The sequence below is a fragment of the Sorex araneus genome, chromosome 5, assembly GCF_027595985.1.
Source record: "Sorex araneus isolate mSorAra2 chromosome 5, mSorAra2.pri, whole genome shotgun sequence".
Taxonomy (NCBI): domain Eukaryota; kingdom Metazoa; phylum Chordata; class Mammalia; order Eulipotyphla; family Soricidae; genus Sorex; species Sorex araneus.
In genome coordinates, this window is record NC_073306.1 from 9,968,495 (window position 1) to 9,993,657 (window position 25,163).

Sequence of the window (25,163 nt, forward strand, 5' to 3'; positions counted from 1 at the left end):
TCACGCTCTGTTCATCTTGTGATCACAGGCACAGACCTGCAACTGGCTTTATATGTTGTAGGGATATGGGTGGATGGGGCAGAAAGACCATTACCTGGCCTATATCTGGACTGACTCGTGACATCATATTATGTCAACTGATGATGCCAGCAGGCAAGTCATAGCCTAAATTTTATATTCTTTCAGTAGAACGAGACAAAAAACAATGTACACCACATCAAGATCCATCTACTCTTTTTTTTTTTTTTGTTTCTGCTTTTTTGAGTCACACCTGGTGATGCACAGGGGATACTCCTGGCTCGTGCACTCAGGAATTACTCCTGGTGGTGCTCAGGGGACCATATGGGATGCTGGGAATCGAACCCGGGTCGGCAGTGTGGAAGGCAAATGCCCTGCCTACTGCACTATTGCTCCAGCCCCTCATCAGCTCTTTTACTGACAAAAAGCAGCAAGGACTCCTTCACTGCAAGGAGTGAAAACATTTCTGTACTTGCTTTTAATCCTCACTGCAAGGGGATCACCAACATTCTCAGAAGAAATACATTTAATCAACGACTACATGGATTATCGTAAATGTGGATACCAAACATTCTGAGCATGACAATAGCAGTGAGCACAGCTTGGGCTCTTGAAGCTTCCTGAGGTCCAGTGACAGACAAATTCATCAACAAATATATGTAATGGATGAGAGTGTGTGGAACTTTCAATGACCCTTCCCTCCCTGAATTGTAGAAACATTTCAGAGCTGCTTTTTTTTTTATTTGGACTCTTATTTCTGTTTGGATGTTCTCATGTCACATCCATCATCTGAACCTCTTCCTCAGTAGAGAGGAATGCTAGTAGGTCACTGGTTCTGTGGGAGACTGCTGCACGATGCAGAAACCCTTGATTGCATTGTCTCCGTGCCTTTCCTTGCCCTTACTGGATGATTCCACACTGGTTCCTCTTGCCTCACATATCCTGTTTTCCAAATGCCCCACATGGTTTTTTATGGCTCCTTTCTGACCCTTTCCAAGTTCTCCATGCAGCTTGGAAAGTTGGTTGCTACAATGGACAGAGTGTCCAGGAAAGATCTGACCAGTTCGAGAGGAACAGAAGAATGACTTCATTCTTACCCTTTTATTATCTATCATGAAAACATTAGGGGGAAAAAGTGAAGCACGAGTCATACAATTATCTTGCATTTTTCAAGTGGCGGACTCACTTGTGTTGATGAGAAACTGATTAGAGACTCCGGGATGATCAACGTCATGGATAGCAGCTGCAAAAATGGCGGCCAGGATTTCCAAATCTGTGAAGACAGCCTGCGGAGCAAAATAAGGGTTTTAACTCCATTTGCCTTGAACTTCATGTGCGTCCTACTAGTATATTCAAGTACCCCATTTCACTCTTTGTTGGGAGAAGGACTGTGAGTTGATTCTGCATAAAGTCTCAAAATATGAGTTTAGCTAAGTGTGGGTTCTGTCCATCATCCGAGGGTCTCAGGTGAAGGGAATGATGGTCGGGACTCTGGCCCACGCCCACTCTGCAGGCTCAGGAGGATGGTCACATAATGCTGATGGTGAGTGATCAGAAGGTGCCTGGTGTCTGTTTCTTGGCTAAGTGGTGTAGCCGGATGGTGCTTATATAACACAAGCACATACAAGTCACGGAAGCAAGTCCAACTGGCTTTGCCCTGAGATATAACAACCTTCCTGTGTTTCCAGGCTGAGTAACTTAGAGAACAAAAGAACCAATTCCAGACTCAGAAGATGGATGGTAATTTTTTTCCCCCTAAAGCTAAATGTGTGGTCAGAAGCCCTCATCCATCCATTCATTCATTCATCCATTGACTTAATACCCATCCACTCAGTATTGACCTGTGGCTAAGACTTACAAACATTTCTCCATGAGACTCAGCTCCTTCTTGCTGTGTAAAGGCCTCCTCTGCCCCCACTGTACACACTGATTTCAATCTACTATTGATTTAGGTGTGTACTGTTTTCTGGCTGACATGCTTTTCTCTGCTTGCAACGTCTTTCCTCATCCTTGGTGATTACTTAAATCTTCTGGGCCTCAAATGCCAGCTCAGTTTCCACCTCTCCAAAGAAGGCCAATATGGCTACTCAGGAGCATATTCACCTTCTTCCCTTCTCTAAAGATCTGTTGCACTTGTGGACAATTTCTGGTCCCACCATAGAGATCCTGAGGACCTCAGAGGTTGGCTACTCAACAGTGCCGGCCCACCCCAGTGATGCTACTGTGTGGAACATTATAATTTTTCTCTGCGGGTGTTAAATAGTCTTAAATCCATTTCACTTTTTCAAGTCTTTTTGAATTTCTTTAGTTTTGGGAGGAGAGGGAGGGGTTGGGCAACACCCAGCAGTGTTTTGGTGACTACCTCCCACCCCACCCCACCACACCATCCCCATCAGCTCTGTGTGCAAGGACTTGCTCTTGGAGGTGACTAGGATAATATATGGTATTGGAGATCGAACTAGGATTCTTTTGGGGATCAAAGCAACAGAGTTCGGGTCAGTTTCATCTTTTTTTCACCTCCCAAACTACGATGGTGAGGTGGAGAGAGCTTGTTCAATTCTTCCCTGGGGAGAGCCTACACCGTTTCCAAGTGCTCAGCCCCCACTATCACCTCTCAAGGAAGAGCATGGCCCCCTGGAGACTCTGTGTCTTCTATTGGTCTCTACACAGAGGTTCCTCTGGGAACAAAGGAGCACAGTTCTTTGTGCAGTGAGATGTCTAGAATGATAGAACTCTGTCCTTATGTCTTTAATACTGTTTATTCCTGACTCCTAGATTGTGCAGTTCCCTTTTCTTCACTTCTTAGAATGAGTCTGATGAATTCGTAGAAGATTAAGCCTGAAGATGCCCTTTTCTTTACAGGCACTATTTAGAGCACTGACTATTATCCATTTTGGCTATTTCTCACAATGCAGTGGATGGTATGGGCAATGTGGCTTGTACACCCCAAGTGAGGCTATATAATATACCATATGCCATAATAGACACTTATTGGGTTCTAGAACTATGATATAAGATGGTAGTTATTTTGTTAATTGCTTGATAGACATATTTTAATTGTATGAGCTAAAAAGGCAAGGCTACTCATAATTGATATTCTAACGCAAAGTAGAAATGACTCACTTTTACTAATCACTCGGTTAATAGAATTAGTTCAAGTAATGCAAATCATCCAATGGCATTATTTCTATATAGCTATCAAACGTTGAATGTCACTCTTTCAAGGGGATGGGCAGGTGTGCACACGGATCAGAACTACTCACATCTAATGCTGGCGTAGAAAGAAGAACATGGGTAGACTGGGCTACATCAGCAGCGTGCAGGCTGTTATGATATGCCACATCAGAATGGTAATGATCTTCCAAAGTCATCATGTAGGTTACAAATGTGTCAGATGAGATTTTGAATGTCTTTAGGAGATCTCTTTCCTATTCAGTAAAATGGATTAGAAAACAAATAAGCAGATGTCCCCAAATGAATAAAAACCAAATTAAAAAAGTAAACTAGAATGAAAAAGTAAACCATTGGCATCCAGTTGGATAACCAACGCTCTCTCCTATGAACTCACCTGGAATATGGCATACATGATGCAGGTTAGGGGCCTGTTGTGAGAGTATCCTGCCACATTGAAGATGTTCAGGCCCCATTTATTCAGGTCTTCCAGCTCCTGTAAGCAAAATGAGAGACATTGAGAATACGAACAGACTTTTCATCCCACCTCATTATTTTTTTATTATATATATATATATATATATTTTTTTTTTTTTTCTTTTTTGGGTTACACCCGGCGATGCACAGGGATTATTTCTGGCTCTGCACTCAGGAATCACCCCTCAGGAATCACCCCTGGCGGTGCTCAGGGGACCATATGGGATGCTGGGAATTGAACCCGGGTCAGGCGCATGCAAGGCAAACACCCTACCCACTGTGCTATTGCTCCAGCCCTATTTTATATTATATTTTTTATAATAGCAGGTTAAGTCAAGCATCCCTTTTAACAGAGGTCTAATAACACGAGGACCTACAAAGGTTGGCTGAGGAGGTGGAATGCCATTCTCATGCAAGTTACAAGTTCTAGATGTTTTCTAAAAAGGGAGAGTGCGTGTCTAAAAATGGAGTCCCTGACCTATATTTACTATTCCTCATCCTAAACCCAAGTTGCGTTCAGAGATAGATGCAAATGATTAGCAATCACGCCGCCCCATTTCCTTGTCTCTCCCTCTTGTTGCTCCCTGACTCATTAGTAACAATCTGAAAAACAATCTCAGAAAAACTCCTCTGCCTCTTGGTTAGTATCAGTCAGACCCAGGTCCAGGAGACTCTGCCAGGACAATGTGCTGCATAACTCAACTCTAACTAATTTGGTTTGTTTGTTTTGGGTCTGGGGATATAAGGAAGTTCTCAGGAGCTACTCTCTGCCTGTGGCTTGGGAGTTGCTCCCTGTGGTGTTCTGGGAACCACGTGGTGCTAGATTTGAATTGAGTCTCATGCCTTTGCAAAGAGATTACAAAGCAAGTAAGCTCTCAGCCCTAAACTCAGGCTAAATGTAAAACATCCTAAGGAATGTCAGTCACATATTCTACACTGAAGCTTCTGGTTCACAGATAGGCTTGGAATAGAACATCATTTAGGGGCTGGAGTGATAGCACAGCGGGTAGGGCGTTTGCCTTGCACACGGCCAACCCAGGTTTGATTCCCAGCATCCCACATGGTCCCCCAAGCACCGCCAGGAGTAATGCCTGAGCACAGAGCCAGGAGTAACCCCTGAGTATTGCTGGGTGTGACCCAAAAAGCAAAAAAAAAAAAAATCATTTAGTTTCATGTTATGGGATTATTCTAAAATGATCTGATTAAAGCTACAATTTATTTTTCATTATTTCCCAAATGAAGGATAAACATTCTCCCCCTGAGGGCTGGCCCAAATTGGAATTACTTTTATGCTAAAGATGGCTTTCGAAAATCTCACTGAATGAACATTCCTCCATAAGGGCAGGTCACCTTCTGCGAAGGCCTTCCTTCACTACTTGGGTTGGAGGTCAAGTCAGTGCTGCCAATTTCTCCTTCTCCAGCTCTGCCAATTATGGAAGGTTCCCCATCATTCCTCGGCATAGAGCCCTCTAAGATAATTCAGCTCTGTATCCTCCCTTGCCCTGGCTTCTCCCATGCGAATGAACCCCAAACTAAGATTATCTGTGATATAAGGCAAAGGTCTTTCAACTGTTGCCTATTCATAGACAAAGAGGCTATACCAGCCTTACCAGAAAAGTTAAGAAGAAATTAGCAGCAGTTGCTACTCTACTCTAGTAAGTATCACTATATCACTGTAACACTGTCATCCTGTTGCTCATTGATTTGATCAGCGGGCACCAGTAACGTCTCCATGGTGAGACTTGTTGTTACTGTTTTGGGCATATCGAATATGCCACGGGGAGCTGTCGTGGGAGCGAGATACTCTCGGTAGCTTGCTGGGCTCTCCGTGAGGGGTAGTTTGGACCATTCTCCTGCTATGAAGAGATGTGCTACAAGCACATTCCCTGCTTTTTACCCCCAACTCATACACACCTTGGCCAAATGATCTTCATTTTCTGTGTTGACTCCAAAGCGTGAGATGCTCGTATTGTTTAAGCTTGAGCTATGCATCAGTTTTTTCACTCCACTTATTTGTGTCATAAGTTGTTGCTTTTTCTTTTTCTCCCGGTCTTTCTGGGTGGGAGATGGGATCTCTACATCATTCTGCTTGTCTGTAACAGAGGGAGACATTTTTCAGTTCGTAGGTGCAGGAACCAAAACACCATGCCTTATCTCCTTAACACCCCTCTGGGGTGTTCCTGGAAGGTAGATGGGGGTGGGAGCTTATGTCATCTTTTGCGATCCATCTTATTGCTCAGCAAACTGAGGGCTTGAGGAGATGGGAAACTTGTCTAAGAAGTGGCAGAGTCCAAGAACAAATCCTAGATTGTGTGTTTGCAGAATAATTTAAAAGACTCACACTCACAAAATCCCAAGGATGGGCATCACTACTTATATGTAGATTTTTTCCTCTTAAACCGAGTAACTTTTCTGTCTGTAGATAATGATTTATGCAGCAAAGTCCAGATTAACAAAAAAACAGATTTATGTTTTAATCATTTTAATTTGGATTTACTTTTAACTTCAAAATGCATATATAGCCTCAGCTGGGAGTGAGCTTAGATGAGAAGTGTGTATATTCGAGAAATAATGGTTTATAATCTTCAAATAATTGCTTTCAAGCCTTGGCTTATAAATGTTTAAGGCTTAGAGGAAGGCTAAATTTCACTTTTACCTCATACCTTATTCTATTAATTTCACTAACGAATAACAAAGATAATTATTCTCATTTTAACAGGCATTGTGTTAAAATATTTGTGCTTATTTAATATTAAGAAGCATCTTATTTAATCTCTTAAAAAAACTCTGCTAAAACAAGTATTAGCCGATCTAGGAGAAGTGAGAAAAATGTATAAACCTGTTTGCAGAAGCCCTTTCTTTTAGCTGATGCTATGAGAGCTACCAGCACTCAAATAGCCAATCTCACTTCTCAGGAGGATGTCTCCTGAATACCTCAGAAACATGCATTAACTCTTTCAGGCAATAGACATGCCTGTGATAGTTTTTATTAAATGGCTCCACTGAGCTAAATGGCGCTCTGTGGGCTGAAGAGTTAATGCAGCTTTCAGAAATTCCTCCATTTATCTCTGCTAATTCCAGTGAGAATCAATGGCGAGGCGGCTTCTCCCTTTGACAATGTCAGGTTTCCGCATTTCACAGCATGACATCTCAGCATCATCCTGGCGACTTGCCTTCCACTTGAGCAGATAAGAAGAGTCACATGTTCTCCCCAGAGCCCTCTGCCTGCTTCCCAGGGTCTGTGGCCAACTCAGGAGCAAAGGCAGCACAGGGGGCCAGAAGCAGCTCCCTGCCCCACCCCCCACCCGGGTCCCCTGCACACTTGGCTGTTAGGCGAGAGTCCGGGCTCTTCATTCCAAGGGTCCTAGTCTCATGTTGAGTGCCCACAAGTCCCTTAAACCCAGAAGGGATTGAAGGGTTTCCAGTCTGAATTTACAGCACAAATACCCAGGAAACTTTTGAAAAATACGTATTTATGAGCCCCACCCAGGCCTTTTAAAAAACACTTCTCAAGCGACTGAGCATCAGAGCCAGAGAAGGGAACCAAAAACCATCCCACACTCTCACTTTCCAAATGAAGTCAGCAACTTGCCCAAGCTCAAAGGGCAATTTATTCAACAGATATTTATTTTGCAATAACTTTGCTCCAGATAGGGTGATTTCATAGCATGAAAGCCAGGCTTTAAGGTTTTTGTTAAAAAAAAAAATCTGCTTCCTGTCTCACTCACTATGCTTGATGGACAAGCTAAGAATGATATTATTATTTTTTTAATTTTTGCAATCACTTTTCTCCTCATCACTTTACTTCTTAAAACGACTGCTTTGTGCTGGAAGAAAAGACCACGATACTCTTTGGCTTTCCCAAGAGCCATTCTTCATGTCTGGTTAAAGATTCTCCTTCCACTGCAGATATAAAACCTCCAGTGGGACGAGCAATGCTTTTTCTTTGTTTAATTAAAGATTCCCTGTAAAGGCGTGTAATTGAGCCGAACCACTATAGGGTCTGGAACATTACAATAAAGAAGAAAGCCATTATTCACTGAAAGCCAATTTGGCATTAATGGGTGTCTCCCTCTGCAGGCATCAGAACAGCCCACTAGGTTTCCCTATTCTGAATTTCCTCTCTTAAGTGCTTAGCCTGCGCAATGCAGAAATAACTGGAAACTCAAAGAATCACACAATAAACCCTGGGCAAATTTTCATCTACCCTCTCACTGAAATTACTATCTACAAAATGGCCCCAAATGCAGAGGAAAAACAGAAAACCAGCAATAAAAAAAAAGAGACAAAGAAACAGAAACATCTTTTCAATGTGCAAAAAAATAAATTCCAAAGTTCTCTTCCTTGGGTCTGGAGGCACGTATTGTATTCTCTACCTTAGGTGATAGTAATGGGTCTGAAAGGGATGTTTTTGGCTAAAAAAAATCATACCTATTTATCTTTTTATCTTGATATCTCTTATGATATCAAGAGAAAAATACAAAATGATACAAGATAATAATAAGCTTCTGGATGACCCAAACACTGTCTTGCTTTAGCTGTGCTAAGTCAGTCTCCTTGTAAGTCAGGCATGCCTAAAGCCCATTACTATAAACCCATCCAGTAATGCCTGTACTGATGTAAAGAGATCTTTCTCTCTCTCACTGGTCCATCTGGGCACCATCCCATGTGAGAGAAACCACACAGTTTCACAGATCACTGGAGTTAGGGACTCCCTCTTGCCTAGATGTTGCATTTTCATATCCAGTGACTCTTTCTGAGCTATTGCTCTTTAGGCGGAACTTAATCATAATGTTTCTCTCGTTTTTGCTAAGATGATAGCTGTCCTCTACAAGAGTCTTTTATTTGGCATTGCTAAGAAACATTTTCTTTTTAGGTTCAACAAATCTGATTCCTAAAAAAATTTTTAAAGGCCATTTCTACCAAATAAAATACCTATTCCTAAAGTGCCATTCAATGTGATTTTTCTTTTCTATGTTCTGAGTTCCTCACAGCCATCTTTCCTAGTTTATAGAGCATGGGGGAGAAGAGGGCTCAGATCCAGCCCATAGCATCCTCCTGGCTCTGGAACTAAGTGTGACCTTGGTTAAGTTACTCCCCTGTTCTGGGCCACCATTTTCTTTCCTGTGAAATGAAGGGATTGATCTGAGGCCTTGAAGGTCCTTGGCAGGTCTCCAAAGTGTGAAAATAAAAACACACAACTTCAGTGAACTCCAGGAACACTCCGAAGCCTCCAAGACAGGATTTAGAATTCCGTGTCTTGAGGATGCAGTTTAGAAATAAGCTCTGTTTGTTTGTTCCCTTGTTTTTGAAGATTGTTAAAACACAAGCTTGGGGGGAATTCTGGAGCACCCAGGTTGGTCTCAGCCTAACCATGAAACCCTGTTCATTAGCTGTGTGTGAGAACTGGGAGGGATAGCCTGCCTCTATTTCATTCTACAGATGAGGCAATTGATGCACTTTTTGTTTCTATGATGGCTTTTTTCTACTCTTATATTTTTCTAAGAATACTGCAAATGTTACATTGGTCTCTAAATTAGGTGTATTTCTTATAAACACATGCACACCCTCACCTTTTCAAATGCACAGTGGTAAGAATGAAATTCTCACAACCTTGACCAACAACACGTTCCTGATCGTGACAATTTGGGAAATGAGGAGAAGCCAGATGATTGGTTTTCCTTAAGAGATGAGTTTAAATAGCAAAGGGGATATGCAAGACGTTGCTAACATTTGCTTGCGCTTGTCATCTTGTGTTGAGTGTGAGAGCTTGTCTTTATGATCTTATCAGCTCTCCAGCTTGATAGTTTTGATGATTAAAAAAAAAGTAACTAGTACTATAAACTTTTCTTGTCCTTGGCAAGCAAGACTGAGAGATGACAAAGAAAAAGACAGCTTATAGCTACAGCCTGGGATGTGATGGGTCTGGACTTCTTACAGTTTTACCCTAGAAGTTAAAATTTCTCTTACGATAACAGATACATAGTGGCATTTTAAAATGCAATGCTGATGAAAATTAAAATGAGTTTTCACCTTTGTTAGTTATCTTTTCCTCTGAGGCCATTGTTAACTCCTAACAAGCCGTCACCTGTCCCCAGACTAGGAGGACATCGCATGGACCGGGGACTATTTGACGCAGACAGATACTCATCTTTGAAGGAGTAAAGAGAGAATAGCGGAGAAGAAAAGGACCTGCATTTGTTAATTTTTGTTTGTTGCAGGGGGCAGGGGGCCAGGGGGGTTGCACACCTATCTTTAATGTTCTTGGTTGAGTTCGAGTCTAGCTGCCACTTGGAACCAGTTTGTATGAAGAAAAAAAAAATCTCTTTGTTCTCCGACAAAGGTTGTCACCCTAGCTGTTGGAGAAAGTCAGGTGCTGCAGACACCCATAGGATGCAAACAGCAAAGCACTTGTTAAATGTGCTTTTGCCTATTGGATGTGAGAAAACCCTGATCTTTGTTTGCAGTAGGTGAAATCAGGATCGATCTGATCCTATGAGGGACTGCTTTGATAACAGAGAAATAAGATTGATCTTTTCCCATAAAGCCAGAAGAGCTATTTGTGCTTCCGTGGGGTATCCAATGCTCATTGATTTAATGATATGTAGCTCAGCCAAAAAAGAAGGGAGGTGTAAGGTGCTGCTGTAAGAACAGGTCATTTTTCCCTGGAAAGTGGAGTTCCCTAAACAAGCATAATTCAGCTGGCATTGAACGGCAGCCAAATCACAATCTAAATGCTGCCTATTTACTTTGAAGTACAGATCTGTAGACTCTGCAGACTTTATTAAAGAAAGATATAGTCCAAATGGGTTCATTATGTAACAGAATGGCTTTCCACTGGAGACAGGAAGCCCGAGGAATCAAACAGGATGCATGGCAAGAGTTGAGAAGCAGGAGGCAAACCTCTTTAGTCACCGTATCCTGTGCCAAAGATTAGCAATGGTGACCACGGTGACCACGGAGCATATCAAAGGGCACTAGATTGGTAAGATAACGATGATGCTTGTGGAAGGCCAAATCCATTCGAGAATATGATATTTTCCACCCCACCTCCCCATTTATCTTTTCTAAATAATTTAGCAAATCAATTTTCAAATTATTTTCCAAACTTATTCATATGGTTCAAATGACCCTACAATTCTTCTCAAACCATATTACTCACAGACCACCTAAGAAAGAATCTTTGGCTCAAGCCCCAGTTATTAGAAGCATTTAAAGAGGACCAGGTGAGAGGGTCCGATGTTATTAAATTTAGGCTTGGGTAACTGAAATTCCAATATCTACCCTTCCAGAGGTCTTGATAAAGATGGGAGCAGGTAAGTAGCTAAGGAATATTTCAAGTCCTTAGAAATAAAATTAGCCCACAGTAAACTCTTGGAGAATGAGTACTGTCATCACCACCCTCTCTTTTTTTCTGTTCCAACATCTGGCTTATTTTTCCTTTCATGGCTGACTTTAGTCTTGATTAATTTCTTTTTTTATGTGACTTAACACCATTCCCAGCCCACATAGGGTCTTCCTGCTAGAAAAATTAATCCTTCAAAAAAATTCAGTTATGGAGCAGATTCCCCATTTAATCTCTTACCTAAGAAAGTGTTGGATATAAATTCAGACACTTGGTTGCCTGATCGGCTCATTTCTGAGAGGTGGGTCAGCTCCCGATTCAGCATTCTTTTAAACTGTTTGAAAAGAACAAAAAATTCATTAGCCACCGAAAGGAACGGCAAATGATCACTTTAGATGCTTCCCACTTTACTAAGAACCAAGAGACTGCATAAGCACTTCACTCAATAACGATATATTTTTCTACAGAATACAATTCCCCTTCATGTGAAATTATTTGAATATCACCTAGGAGGTAGAGGAGGGTTCTGAAGATTTCTCAGAATTAACCCCCTGATTTCTTTAGAAAATGCCAACAGAGAGACAGGAATTTGAATGGTGGTCAAGGTAACTTTACTTGAAAATGTAACTCAGTTCTAACATACATTCACTGGAAATTAAAATATAATTTGCACGGAAAACTTGTAGGTGAAAGGAGATGATGAAAGTTTAAGGGAAAATGAAGGAGGGAGAAAAAGAAGATTCTTTGACACACACATAGGGAAGAAAAAAACAGAATTGTTTGACATTAAAAGAGTCAGATTAAAGACCCAGCCCTGATGGTTAAAGAAAAATGCCATTCCAATCAGCCCCTCTTTCACAATAAGCAGCTTCAGTGGGCTCAGATGACAAACGCCATCACGACAGTTCATGAGAAGCACACAGGACTCCAGAATGCACATTCTATCACACACATCACAGACTCAAAACGGACCCACCTTGATGTAACCCCAAGACACAGAGAGCAAATAGTTTGCCTCGGGCATTTTGGAATGGTCTCCTTTGCCACTGTCCACAAAATCCTTTGGCAAAACGCACAGTCTTCCAGGAGCGACCCCTCAAAGACCAGAAAGGCTTGGAGATGAAAAGCGTCCAAACTTATCAAAGAAACTTAGGGCACTGCCTCATCCACACAAAGCCCATTTCCGCACTCCATGCCTGGAAGAAGCCTGTCTCCCCACTTCCTCGCTGCCAGAGGGAGCCACCGAAGGGGGGGAACTGCGTGGAGCCACTAGATCCCGTCCAAATGGATGCAGCTGGCCGGCTCTGCAGCGCTTATGAATTATGAATTGTCCTGGTGGCCGAAGGGGTTTCCACTCTAGCTTAGTTCTGCACAGCTGAACTCTGCAAGGAAAGAGCAATTCTTCTCTCTTGAGGGGATGCCAGACTGGGAAACACAGCCATCTTTTTAAAAGGAGGAGATTAAAATGGAGGAAGCCCCATGAATATTTAAGTAAATCCGAAGGCAGTACCCTCCCCCATTTGCACGAGGTGTGCCTTAACCCTCTCTCCACTGTAGAGCCTGGTGCCGGCAGAGGCAGCCTCACACTGAGCTGCAGAGGGCTGGGCTGTTGGCTTCACGTACTTTCTGTATGTGACACAATCTGTAAGAGCTGTGGTTGTGTTCACACGGGGCTTTCTGTAGTTTTTTTTTTTTTAAGTAGCTTTTCAGGAGGAATTTTTTTTTTCCCTTTGCACACCAGCAGCAAGAAAAATAAGCCAGCCTTCTTCCACAGAGATGAGGAGAATGAGAAGACCATGCTTTGGGGAAAGTAGTCCATTTGCAGAATGCAATGTTATGCACTGTTCACTTATTAACATGCATATTTGATTGTGTTTGACAAAGGGATGAAACCCATCTAGCCTTTTGCTCAGGATCTAGAGCGTGCTAGGAAATACAAGCCATTCGTTTGCTGCAGGAATGGTCAATGATTGAGGAATACGAATGACTGTGCTGGTTTTTTTTTTTTTTTGGTATTGTTAATCTGCTCACTCAGGTTAGAAACAGTTGGGACTTGAAATGCATTTTCATTTCATCTTAGCAGTCTAGAGTGTTGAAAAAGCCATTTCTTTCCTGTGGGCTAGCTGTCAGCTTAGATACAAGCAAGGGGGAAATCTGTGTGTGTGTGTGTGTGTGTGTGTGAGAGAGAGAGAGAGAGAGAGAGAGAGAGAGAGAGAGCGCTTAGAAGCTTAGAGTCCGTTCTACGGCTGTGGGATTCCCTACCCAGGCCCATCCCACTCCCCTCTTTCATGCTTTTCTCAGTCTCCCCACCACTGGGCTCCGAGGAGTTCAAGTACCGCAGTTAGAGGAATAGCAAAGCACCATGGCAACAGCCCCTCTTCCCTGCCCCCCCTCACAAGCCATTGGCTCTCTTTCCTGCATGGCATTCCCCTTTCAAATGAGCATCCTGCGGGACAATAACTCCCCCTCAAGCATCATCCCAGCTCCTGTTTTGCCACTGCGGGTGCCCAGGAAATCCAACCTTTTAAGGTGAAGTCAGACTCCTGCCTGCTGGTTCTCTGCACTCTGCATTGTCCTCAGAGAGGCTCAGCCACCCCCCCCCCCCTCTTTCAGAGCAGCCCTGCTGGCATTAAGTGTGTGTTTCCCCATGATACAATACATCTCAGCAACCAGGAATCCCTGAGTCTCTCTTCTAGTGGGCTTTACATATTGAATCTCTAAGCAATTCTGAATGCCTGGTAATGTGCCTAAATGGTTTACTTTTTTTTTTTTTTGAAAGACATAACCCCACAGCCCTGCTAGCTTCCTCATCTCAGTTCTCAAAGGACTTAGGAGTTAGAAAAGCCTGGTTTTTCTATCAGCTGATCTCTCTCTCAGCTGAATTTTGACAAAGAAGCCAAGGACTCTGCTTCATTTGACAAAGAAACCCGCCCTTGTAAAAATGATTATGAAAACGAGAGCAATGTGATTCCTTTCCACCTAGAATGAACCAAATGGAATAGGCAAACAAGCATCCTCCTATGGGTGCCTTTGGGTGGCTTTGCAATGTTTAAGAATTTTGTGGACTCTGGTTTGTACCAGCTCATGATATCATTTTATCATGTGTTATAGAAATACAGATTGAACACATAACAGTGTGCCAGAGAAAGCATTAAGAACACAAAAATGAGGGAAGAAACCCTATCATTAGACTAGTAGCCACTGTTTTAGACTCGACTTTTGCCCCAGTAGAAGTAGTCAGAAATTAAGGGACACTGGTGAGCCACCACGGTTTAACAGAGGTCTCTGACCCAGATTGGTGCCTCGACTCAGAGCAATGGGGCAGGGAGAAACTCAAACATCCAATATGGTTAGGAGCCTCATTGTCCCTACTTTCTAGTCACCTCTCCCATTGACACAGGATCTAGCTGGGACACACTGCCAGTCCCAAGAGAGGGGGCAAGGTGGCAGCTCTCAGACACAGGACTGAAGACCAGCTAATCTTCCTGCTCCCTGAGCCTGCCTGATAGTCAAGGTCTTTATGCTGGTAGAAGTAGCTCCAGATGAATCCCACCTCCCTCCCCATTCGTGCCTAATTTTGTTTTCTTAGGAGACTTCAGCGAAACGCTTGGCAATGACACCGAAAAACAAAGTCATCCTTAGGTCGCCATCAAACACACAACATGATGAAGTACGCAAATGGAGGTCACTTGGTGTCAGAAACAGACCCAATCCTTCCCAGGTTGCCTAGCAACCCCCCGTTGGTTTTCCTCCTCCGTGAGGGAGGGCCCGACCACACTGACGGAGGCAATCATCGCGCTCATCAAAAGGCATTTATGAAGGACCCACTTCTGTGGGGCTCTGAACAAACTCAGAAGGGCAGACATGGTGTTTGGGGAGCAGCTGGGGAACTTTTACATTCTTGTAACACAGCGGAGTCCCAATTAGTAGGATTAGTGCTGGCCTTTGTGAGGAGAAGCAGAACACATGGGATCCCTGTGAACTGTGTCTGAGGGGAAGGCTGAGGAGATAATTGGAGGGCTCAGCTGTCCTGAGGTGTCAGGATCTCTGAGAGGACAGCCAGAGGTAAAATCATCCTGTCGCAAGAGAATCTCGGCTTTCTCTCCCAGCTCTCCCTGACGGTCTGGTGAATTCCCTGTCTCCTCTCTATTCAAAAGAAGAGTTTTTTAGGCTCCGTTTTGGGGTGCTTTTCAGTTTCTCTGACGGAACCTTCCATAATTCCATGAAATGCTTGGTGACCGCCTCCTACGTTCTGAAAACATGATTTGCCAGCCCCAAATATTTACCAGGAAAAAAAAAAAACAACCTTTCAACCTGACTAAGGAAAAAATAGTCCCTATTGGAAATGTTTGGGTACTAACACAGAAAGAGACACCTTTACCATCTTCCTAGAATCGTATGTTTTAAAACACCCTCAGTCTCTCTGTTGACTTTTCGAGCTTGCTCTTGAGTTTAGAGAGGAAAGCGAAGCAACTCCTGACTGAAATTGTGTCCCAAGTCACTGTTGAATTGGAAGGAAATAGACGTGATTTTCTTTATCAAATGCGGCGGAGAAATCCACCAACAGGAGCACACCGTTTCAAAGAGGAAGGCGTCATCTCCTCTACACAGATCCTATTTTTTTCATTAAGAATCTGCTTTCACAAGAAAACCCTGTTAGAGCCAACCTAGAAGTAACGTCCCCCAAGGCAAGGGCCAAAGCTCCTTGCAATAGAGACAAGTCAAGTCTGTGAATGAACCCTTAGTAAACACTCTCTAAACAGTATATGTATGTCCCTCAACAAGATTTGTGAATACAGTAGAAACTGCAGTTTGTTTTTTTGAAAGCGGAGAATGATACCATTCTCTGTAGAAGAGGTTTAATTATAAGTAGTTTGTCAAGAATAGGAAGCTGGAGCAATAGCACAGTGGGTAGGGCATTTGCCTTGCACGCGGCCAACCCAGGTTCGATTCCCAGCATCCCATAAGGTCCCCTGAGCACCGCCAGGGGTGATTCCTGAGTGCAGAGCCAGGAGTGACCCCTGTGTATCACTGGGTGTGACCCAAAAAGAAAAAAATATATATACATATATATTTATCCTACATATATATTCTCTTGTCAAAAGGCATTTATGTAGTCTTTTGATGAGAGAATATATATACATATATTTTATCACATATATACTATATAAATATGTGATATGTATCACATATATAATATAAAACATATACATATATAGTCACATATATATATACACATATAAAATCATTTGTTATTTGGGGGAATAGGCTAAATTGCAAAAGCTGATCTTTAGCTGCCCTTGATGTGAACATTTTATATCATGACCTTATGTCTTTTCCTCTAAGTTCCCAAAGTATACAGAGTGACTCTCTTTGAGTCAGTTTCTTCCACCTCACTGAACACTTCTCCCCAGGTTTCACCAGGGGACAGGTTTGGGCTATGTTCCAAGATCCACAGGCTTACTAGGACCTGTCCTGGAAATGAGTTTTTAGTGAAATACATTATACTAAGGAGATGGACCAGAATAATCGCAGAGATTCAGTTTAGTCTTAGAATTTGCTGATTTTATGCTTTGACGAATAAAGCCATTCTTAGCCAGAGAGATCGCACTATGAGTTGAGTGTGTGCTCTGAAAGGGAGAAGCCTGGATGTGATCCCGGGTACCACATAGCTCCAGCCAGGTGTGATCTCCAAGCACTGAGCTGGGAGTAACCCCCAAACACCGTGGGGTATAAGCAAAAAACAAACGAACGAAAATCTAGAGAGTCATTAAACCAGGAATGAATATCAAAGGAAAGAGCCTGTTTAAAGTGCAATCTGGGTTTCTTAGGGCGTAAGCTGGAAGTCTCTTAGGAATCACTGGTTATCAAAAACATCCTTTAGGCCCTGGACAGCCAGATACATCAGCCACTTTTCTCCCAGGGATATCCTCCTGATGAAGTCAGGAGGTGAGAACAGGCTGCAAGTGAAGAAAAAAATGGTGCCAACAGGAGGAAGACAGCCTGGGACTTACCCTCGTGGGTGGCCGTCTGCCTGCGCAGAAGCCCATCTGGGAGACGGGCGCCCTTATTGTGTGGGATCTTCCTGTTTTTGCCGCATGAAACAACTGCCCAAGTCATTAAAGTCACAATGACTTTCTGGGGGACTCGATTTTGACTCATATCTTGCACTTTGTTAGTCACAACTGAAAAAGAATTCCCGGGCATCAGGAAAGTGAAGGGGTTGGAAATTTCTTCCTGAAATCACAGGAGGTGAACAGCAGCAGAAGGAAGGGGAAACTCACGGAGCAGTGAGAAGTGGGGGGTTCGGTTCTACAAACTTGGCTCTGTCTGACATCTGGCACTAACCAGAGCCAGGGATTGGAGGGCGGGGGGTGGGGGGGTTGCTTTCTCTGTACCGAGGTGTCTGGAGAAGTTTCTTTGACTGTAAAGTAGTTCATTTCTTTCTTTCTTTTTTTTTTTTGGCTTTTTGGGTCACACTCAGCAATGCGTAGGGGTTACTCCTGGCTTTTGTACTCAGGAATCACTCCTGGCAGTGCTCAGGGGACCATATGGGATGCCGGGGATCGAATCCGGGTCAGCCGCATGCAAGGCAAATGCCCTACTCGCTGTGCTATCGCCCCAGCCCCTAAAGTAGCTCTTTTTTTTTTTCTTTTTGGGTCACACCCAGCGATGCTCAGGGGTTACGCCTGGCTTTGCACTCAGGAATTACTCCTGGCGGTGCTTGGGGGACCATATGGGATGCCGGGGATCGAACCCGGGTCGGCCGCGTGCGAGGCAAATGCCCTCCCCGCTGTGCTATCGGAGTAGCTCACTTTTAATGTTAGTTCAGATTGCAAAGGAATTGCTTCTTTCACATCCCTAACTTTTACATGTAAGAAAGACTCAAAGAAAGGAAGTACTCAAAATTCCTAAGCACCTTTCATATTCCTTTGTAGAAAATCTGATTTATAATAGAAGCAAGCTAACAAACAAACAAAAATCCCATACAGGGGGCCTGAGCAATAGTACAGTGGGCATGGTGTATGCTTTGCATGTGGTCAAGCAGGTTTGATCCCCGCATCCCATATGGTTCCCCAAGCACTGCCAGGAATAATTTCTGAGTGCAGAGTCAAGAGTAACCTCTGAGTATTGCTGTGTATGAACAAAAGCAGCACTGTAGTACTAGTGCTACTGTTCCGTTGCTCATCAATTTGCTCGAGCGGGCACCAGTAACGTCTCCATTGTGAGACTTGTTATTTTTGGCATATCGAATATGCCACGGGGAGTTTGCCAGGCTCTGCTGTGAGGGCGGGATACTCTCGGTAGCTTGCCAGGCTCTCCAAGAGGGATGGAGGAATTGAACCTGGGTCAGCCGCGTGCAAGGCAAACGCCCTACCACTGTGCTATCGCTCCAGTTCACCAAAAACAGCACCCTCCAAAAAATACCCACACAAGAATATCTCTCTTTGAACCCTTGACCAACTTTTAAATTCTCATATATTTTTCCCCCTGATAACTCATCATTTTTCACTTACATCATTTTTCACTTTCTTCTTTTCTTTGGTATCTTAGCTAGCAAAATTCTCTCTGACACTGAAGTTCCCACAGTTCTTAAGATTTCAGATAATCTGATAACGCGTACCTTATCTCTTGTGTCCTTGCTGTATTTCTTGATAAGTTCTAGCATCTCTTTGACACCGGATGTCTAATGTGTTTAATGGCATTTGTCTTAGAAGGGGAAAGGACATTGAGTGGACTGAGTTGGCAATGCAGCTAGGGAAAGAACAATGAGCCACTAACAATCTCGCAACTTGAGACAAGTTCTATGATGGGTCATTCCAATAGATACGTTTTGCTGTCAAGTTCCTGGTGCATAGAGAATGCAGCCAGGCCTTTCTAACTGCGTTTTCTTCTCAGTCGGAAGGAATGTACCTGAGCACATCAAAACTGAAGGATTCCCTTCCTTGGGTTGCAGTTGGGGTGACTGGAGTCACACTCCTGGCCTCAGAGCTCATATGTTTCATTGAGATGCACATAGCTGGTGGCTCTGGAGACCACAATGTTCTCTGTTGTAGTTCCCTGGGGCCCCAAACAGAACTGTTGGGACCATTCTCAGAGCATGTAGGGATGCTGGGGATCAATCCTGTGGTCTCAGGTTGGTTGAAAGTCATGTACTTTGCCACTGAGCCATGGTAAGTGTTCTGAGTGATTCTCATCTCAAATGGCAAATTAGGAAGAATGTACTTAAGACAATACATATGTAGTGAAAAACAAGCAGGAATATACCTACCATCATTCGGAAATAAAACATGGCATTTAAGAGGAAACTAAAATAAAATCAATTCCAATTACTGGTGAGAACATATGTATTTGCTCAAGTGGCATTCTAAAACTCAGCGGCACCATTAGCACTATTATATAGAGAGTTGCAAAGAAATAAATTCAAATGCATTCAAGAATTTAAGACTAGGTCCTAAAAGCTTCTCAAAATTGCCGGGTATTTCTTCCTTGTGATCTATCTTCCTATTCTATCCATTTTTCTAAGAATTTCTGAAAACTTCTCATGAGGAGAAATGACACACACTTGAGGGACAATAAAAATCTGACCTTTCCTAGTCACAAAATAATTCCCATCAGAATATTTAGAGAACTTTCTCATGAGTAACATCCCGCCAATTCCAAAAAAAAATTACTGCAATGGACACAATTAGATAGGCGAGTGGTTCTGTAACTATTAATAACCAATATGATCCCTTAACTAAATATACACATATACTATTGTATAGGCTATATAGTTATGTAAAATGTATTTCTACACATTTCCAGGCTTAGTAAATTAAATTGCAGCACATGCAGTTAAAATAAAAATTCTGGGGGCTGGAGAGATAGCACAGCGGGTAGGGCGTTTGCCTTGCACTCGGCCGACCCGGGTTCAAATCCCAGCATCTCATATGGTCCCCTGAGCCCAGCCAGGGGTAATTCCTGAGTGCAAAGCCAGGAGTAACCCCTGTGCATCGCCAGGTGTGACCCTAAAAGCAAAAAAAAATAATAAAATAAAATAAAATAAATTCTGGATCACAACAAATGTGTGTATTTTTTTTTCTTTAGTGTATGTATGCCTTAGATACTAAGTACGCTTCCCAAATATCTTTTCAGAGAGTAAATTTCAAAAGCATCTGCTCAGAATGGATCAAGTTGGAAGGACTGTGTATGTTTTGGTAATTTAAAAGGCTTCCACTTGTTCTTTTTTACTGAGGTCTGTTCTGCTGAGAGATGCAGGAAGACCAGTAACTATTGCACAAATGGCACTCTTTCATTTTAATGATTTACTCCCTTTCTTTAATGAGGCTTTCCATAGACATAGGACCCTGCATTTAAGATATTATGCTAAATACTATATTTGGGTTGGACTGGAGTTATAGCACAGCGGTAGGGTGTTTGCCTTGCACACGGCCGACCCGGGTTCGATTCCTTCACCCCTCTTGGAGAGCCCAGCTAGCTACCAAGAGTATCCCACCTGCACAGCAGAGCCTGGCAAGCTACCCGTGGCATATTCGATATGCCAAAAACAGTGACAACAAGTATCACAATGGAGACGTTACTGGTGCCTGCTCGAGAAAATTGATGAGCAATGGGATGACAATGACAGTGACAGTGACAGGGCCCAAACTAAGAAGATTAAGTAGCTTTGGAATACAGGCCTGATAGATACAATACAGGACTTTACCCAACAGAGGTCAACATCATGCAGTGACTGAGAAAAATCCAGGAGTTGAGGCACATTATTAAGCTACTCATTTGGTTTTGCACTTAAACCTTCTACAACCTTTTTGGGGGGTGCATAATGGCAAATTTTTAGCCTCAAGCTTCTAAAGTCAGTTCTGAAGCCATGGCAGTTGAATGCCACCCCAAAGCACATGACCAAGAGTTCTGCACTTTTTCAAAATCAGAAGTTCTACAACTTGCTACAAATTTTAAAATTTAAAAATCTTACCAGGGCCAGTCACATGGACCATTCAATCTGTCTAACGCATAGAGTCTAGGGTTTGAGAAACTTCAATTCAGTTTTGAGAAACATGGGCAGAGAATAGAGATTCATTCTCCCAAACATTCTACTTTCCTTTGGCAAACCCTCTAAATCTTGGTCAAACTCTTCTTGAAGACAGGATTTCCAAATATAATTTAGATAACATGGCTATAATCGTGTTAATGTGTATACGTCCCACGGACAAAGTTACTGTATCCGATCACCACCAAAGTGCCCATGACCCTCACCAGTGTCCCTATGACATCTCCAGGTCACAAATTTGTTTCCCCCTATATCTTTCCCCATGCCATCAGTAATCTGAGTTTTGTAATTCAAGGCTAAGGGTTTATCATTGTCCAGTACTGTCTATTTCCTTGTTTTGTCTCACAGGTGAATATTTGTCCTTTTCCCTCTGACCTATTTTACCTAACATGCTACCCTCTAATCCCATCACCTTCGAGCAAACTGATTACATCTTTCCTTACAGCTGCATACTATTCCATTGTGTATACAGATCACAAGGCCTTTATCCATTCATCTGCTGTTGGCCATTTGGATTGTTTTCCATATCCTGGCCATTGTACTAAGTGTTGCAGTGAACACAAATGTACATATATATTTTTTTCTAATTAATATTTTTCCTGTGATTTGAGAAGTGTAAGAAGTAGAATCATTGAATTATATGGGAGTTCTTTTGAGAAATTTTTGAGAGATCTTTATTCTACTTTCCACAGGGACTGAATCAGATGACATTTCCGGCATTAACAAATGAGGGTTCCTTTTTCATCACAGCTCTGCTAATACTGGCTGTTTCCAGATTCTTTGATATATCCCATCCTCATGGGTGTGGTGTGATATCTTGTTGTGGTTTTGATTTGCAGTTCCCTGACTGTAGTCATTGCAAATGCTTTTATATTCATGCTAGCCATCCAGTTTAGGGGAAGTGTCTGGTCATCTCTTTCTGCAAATTTTTTTGGATTTGTTGGGTTTTGTTTGTGGTGAGCTTCACGAGTCCTTTGTATATCTAAATATTAACTATTATCTATCAGTAGAGTGTCCTTATCTTACTTAAGTCTAGGTTTCTTTAGCTATGCGAGCCCTTTTAAACTCGAAGTAGTCCTATTTGTTTACTTTTGTTTTTATTATTTAGTCACTAGGCTGATCATTTAATACACCTCTGAGGTTATTGCATTTATTTACTTAGTAGTTTCTTTTTTTGCTTTTTGGGTCACACCCGGCAATGCACAGGGGTTACTCCTGGCTCATGCACTCAGGAATCACTCCTGGCGATGCTCAGAGGACCATATGGGATGCTGGGGATCGAACCCGGGTCGGCCGCGTGCAAGGCAAACACCCTACCCGCTTGTGCTATTGCTCCAGCCCCAGTTTCTAGTAATTCCGAAGCCATACAAATCTACCATAACTTCTTTGAAATTTTACTTCTACTCTTCAAAACACACATTATAGTATTTATTGTATTTTCTGAGTTACATTAATTTCAGCTAACAACTTTCATATACAACCCAAGATGTGATATTAGTGTACCATCTCTCAAGTATGGATAAGTCCCAGACAGGATTGCTCTGAGATATGATAAGGCAATGTTATAAAATCCTTTCTTTTTGCCCCATTGCCTAGAATATTTAGTGGTCAATAGAGTGTTGTTTTAAAAATAAAACACACACACAAATATATACTACTCCTGTTGGAATTACTGTTTCTGGATTAACAGTGTCCCAGAGTTAGGACAGCCCCTCCCTTGTTTGAAAATTTCCAGGATCATTCTAACACTCATCAAATAAGAGAAAATCCTATAGTTTCTATCCTTTCTTCCCCGAAAATATACGTGTTATCCGTCCTGGTGCTTTGGTTCTATCCTGAGGTACTTTTCCTATCCTAAAATATATATTTCAAGTGTAGATGAATCTGGTTAGACATTTAAACATATCTTTAATTCATAAAGGATGATAAGAGTAGTACTAAGTAATTTACCTCATAAAATATAGTTATACCTGTTTTGCATTTTGCTTTTCCTGTTATTAGCTACTATAATTTAGAAGAGATGGATGCTTTGCAACTTATTGTAACAATGTACCCAAGCTAGATAGCTTTGTAGGGTTCCTGGAGGCTTATAAAAAAGTAATTTCAGAGTAGGATGCATAGGTCAGACAGCAAGAAGACAACACCTAGTTATGGGTTCACTTTACTATGAGAGTTGACATCACAAAGAAGATTCAGACAGCCAACCCAACGTCCTAATAGTGTGATTTAGAGTCAGCTAAATCTTCAACTAAAACTAGAAAAAAAATCCTATCCTGTGATGTGATCTCAGAAACTCAATAAGTCAGTGAATCTCTTGGAGACTGAGTTTCTATGTTTGAAATTGAAAATAATCTATGCAAAGTGACTGACAAAGTATCTGAGACCTTTGTAGGACTCAGATTTTTCCACAGGATTTTTCACAAAATGTAGCTGGATTGTATCACTGAATTTTAAAATAATCTGACCTTGTCGTACCTTTCTTCATTTGGATTTGCTTGGGAGTGGTTTCAGGTGGTTCTCTGGCACCTCACTGCTTTTCTTCTCGTTATTGACAGCAGCATGTATAATTAAGCACAGAATTCCCACAATTTGCCACTGTAGGTGTGATGCAGTACTATGTCAGATGAATTACATGACACAAGAGTTACTCACAGAAGTTCTGGCTTACGAGTTGACATTTAGATTAATCAGCAGTCAGAGGAGTTGTAAACCAGAATTGCCAGAAAGATAGACAAAGTTCGTCAAATGAAACCATAACCCGAGAGGAACTTTCGTCAAAACACACCCTAAAGGAATCGACCGGAGAGGCCTAACTGTGGCCTCTCTCTTTCACGACAGAGCCCATTTCCTAAAACCAAGAGACTTTGAAACTCTTCCTGCATTAGCTAAAAGCCACGAGTGGCCACAATTGGCCTGGCATCAGGATAACTGTACCCAGCAGACATTTGGCTTAGATCTCCCGAGCTGAGGTCAATCCAGTAACACATCTGAATGAAATAAGTAAGAGGCTTGAGTAGAGATGACAGAGGTATCACTAACATGTCTGGAATGAAAAAAAAATAAACAAACAATAGCAGAATGACTAAACTGTTGTGTTCCAGACACAACAGACATGAAGAGGGGCTGAGTTTTAGGTCCAACATGTGTTCATAAATAGGCCCCCAGTTTAAGGGCATAGATTCTTATCCCAAGACGTGGACTTTTCCAGAGAAAGGTAAGCTAAATACTCCAGATCCAAAGCAAACCACAACAAAAACGTAACTCTACTTCTGCTCATGAGGAAAAAAAGCATGTGAACTACAATGCATTGGTCCCCTGTTAGTTTCTTCTAAATGTGGAAGAAAGCTTCAGAGTAAGCTTTCACTGCTTCTGAAGATACTTCAAAGAGTCAGAGAGCCAGTGGCTGCTTCTCAACCAACCTAACAATTAGAAACACTGGAGTCAGGCATGCGAATACCTAAGTGTGGCAAAGTGCAGTGGAACTAGAAAGAGAATCTCTGGATTCTAAGGGATTTATCACTAAGAAGATAGTTGGTCTTGGAAAAATGAGATTAAATTCTGAGCCTCATCTAATCGATCAATAGGTATTTATCTGAATGCGTACCATATGTGTGTCTAGAATAAATGTTGGAACTACAAGAGTAAAACAGGTAAATATAGGTCCTTGACAACTTGATAAAATAATGGAGAAGATAATCTAAGTTCTACTATAAAAAAAATCCCAAAGTCTTATATTGTAATATAAAATTGCAAACCAAGTAAGCCATTGGGTTAGAATAATAATTAGAGATGATCTCTCCCAAGAGATAACATCAAACTCAAGTCTGAAAAATAAGAAGTCTTGGCTGGCCTCTGGTTTTAAAGTTCTGTGATTATACTAATTTTGCTAGCATACAATATAAGAGTATAATACAAGTATAACAAACTAGCCTGTGTGTTTCTTATTAATTTTTAATTTTTTTAACCATTTGGCCATGGAACAAAGAGATTGAAATTTCATAAGCATCATCATTTAGTAGCAAAAGGGCTTTGGAGTTGTCTCTCTTGCATCTTGCTTTTGTACTGAAAATAAAAATATGCTTTTCTCACGATGCATACCAT

The 25,163-nt window shown here is 42.0% G+C and overlaps 1 protein-coding gene across 5 annotated transcripts in view; it reads right to left on the reverse strand.

Annotated features, from left to right (window-relative positions):
- Positions 1-25,163, reverse strand: part of PDE4B (phosphodiesterase 4B) — a 655,118-nt gene that overhangs the window by 7,883 nt on the left and 622,072 nt on the right. For 4 of the 5 annotated variants that reach the window (XM_055138087.1, XM_055138088.1, XM_004607091.3 and 1 more), the window contains 5 exons: positions 11,252-11,345; positions 5,581-5,759; positions 3,587-3,685; positions 3,282-3,446; positions 1,205-1,304 (listed from right to left, as the gene is read on the reverse strand). In XM_055138087.1, the coding sequence (XP_054994062.1) occupies positions 1,205-1,304; positions 3,282-3,446; positions 3,587-3,685; positions 5,581-5,759; positions 11,252-11,345 (637 nt within the window). Of the gene's footprint in view, positions 1-1,204; positions 1,305-3,281; positions 3,447-3,586; positions 3,686-5,580; positions 5,760-11,251; positions 11,346-11,987; positions 12,588-25,163 lie in introns of those variants that run through there. The other variant, XM_012932442.2, reaches the window with a different exon arrangement.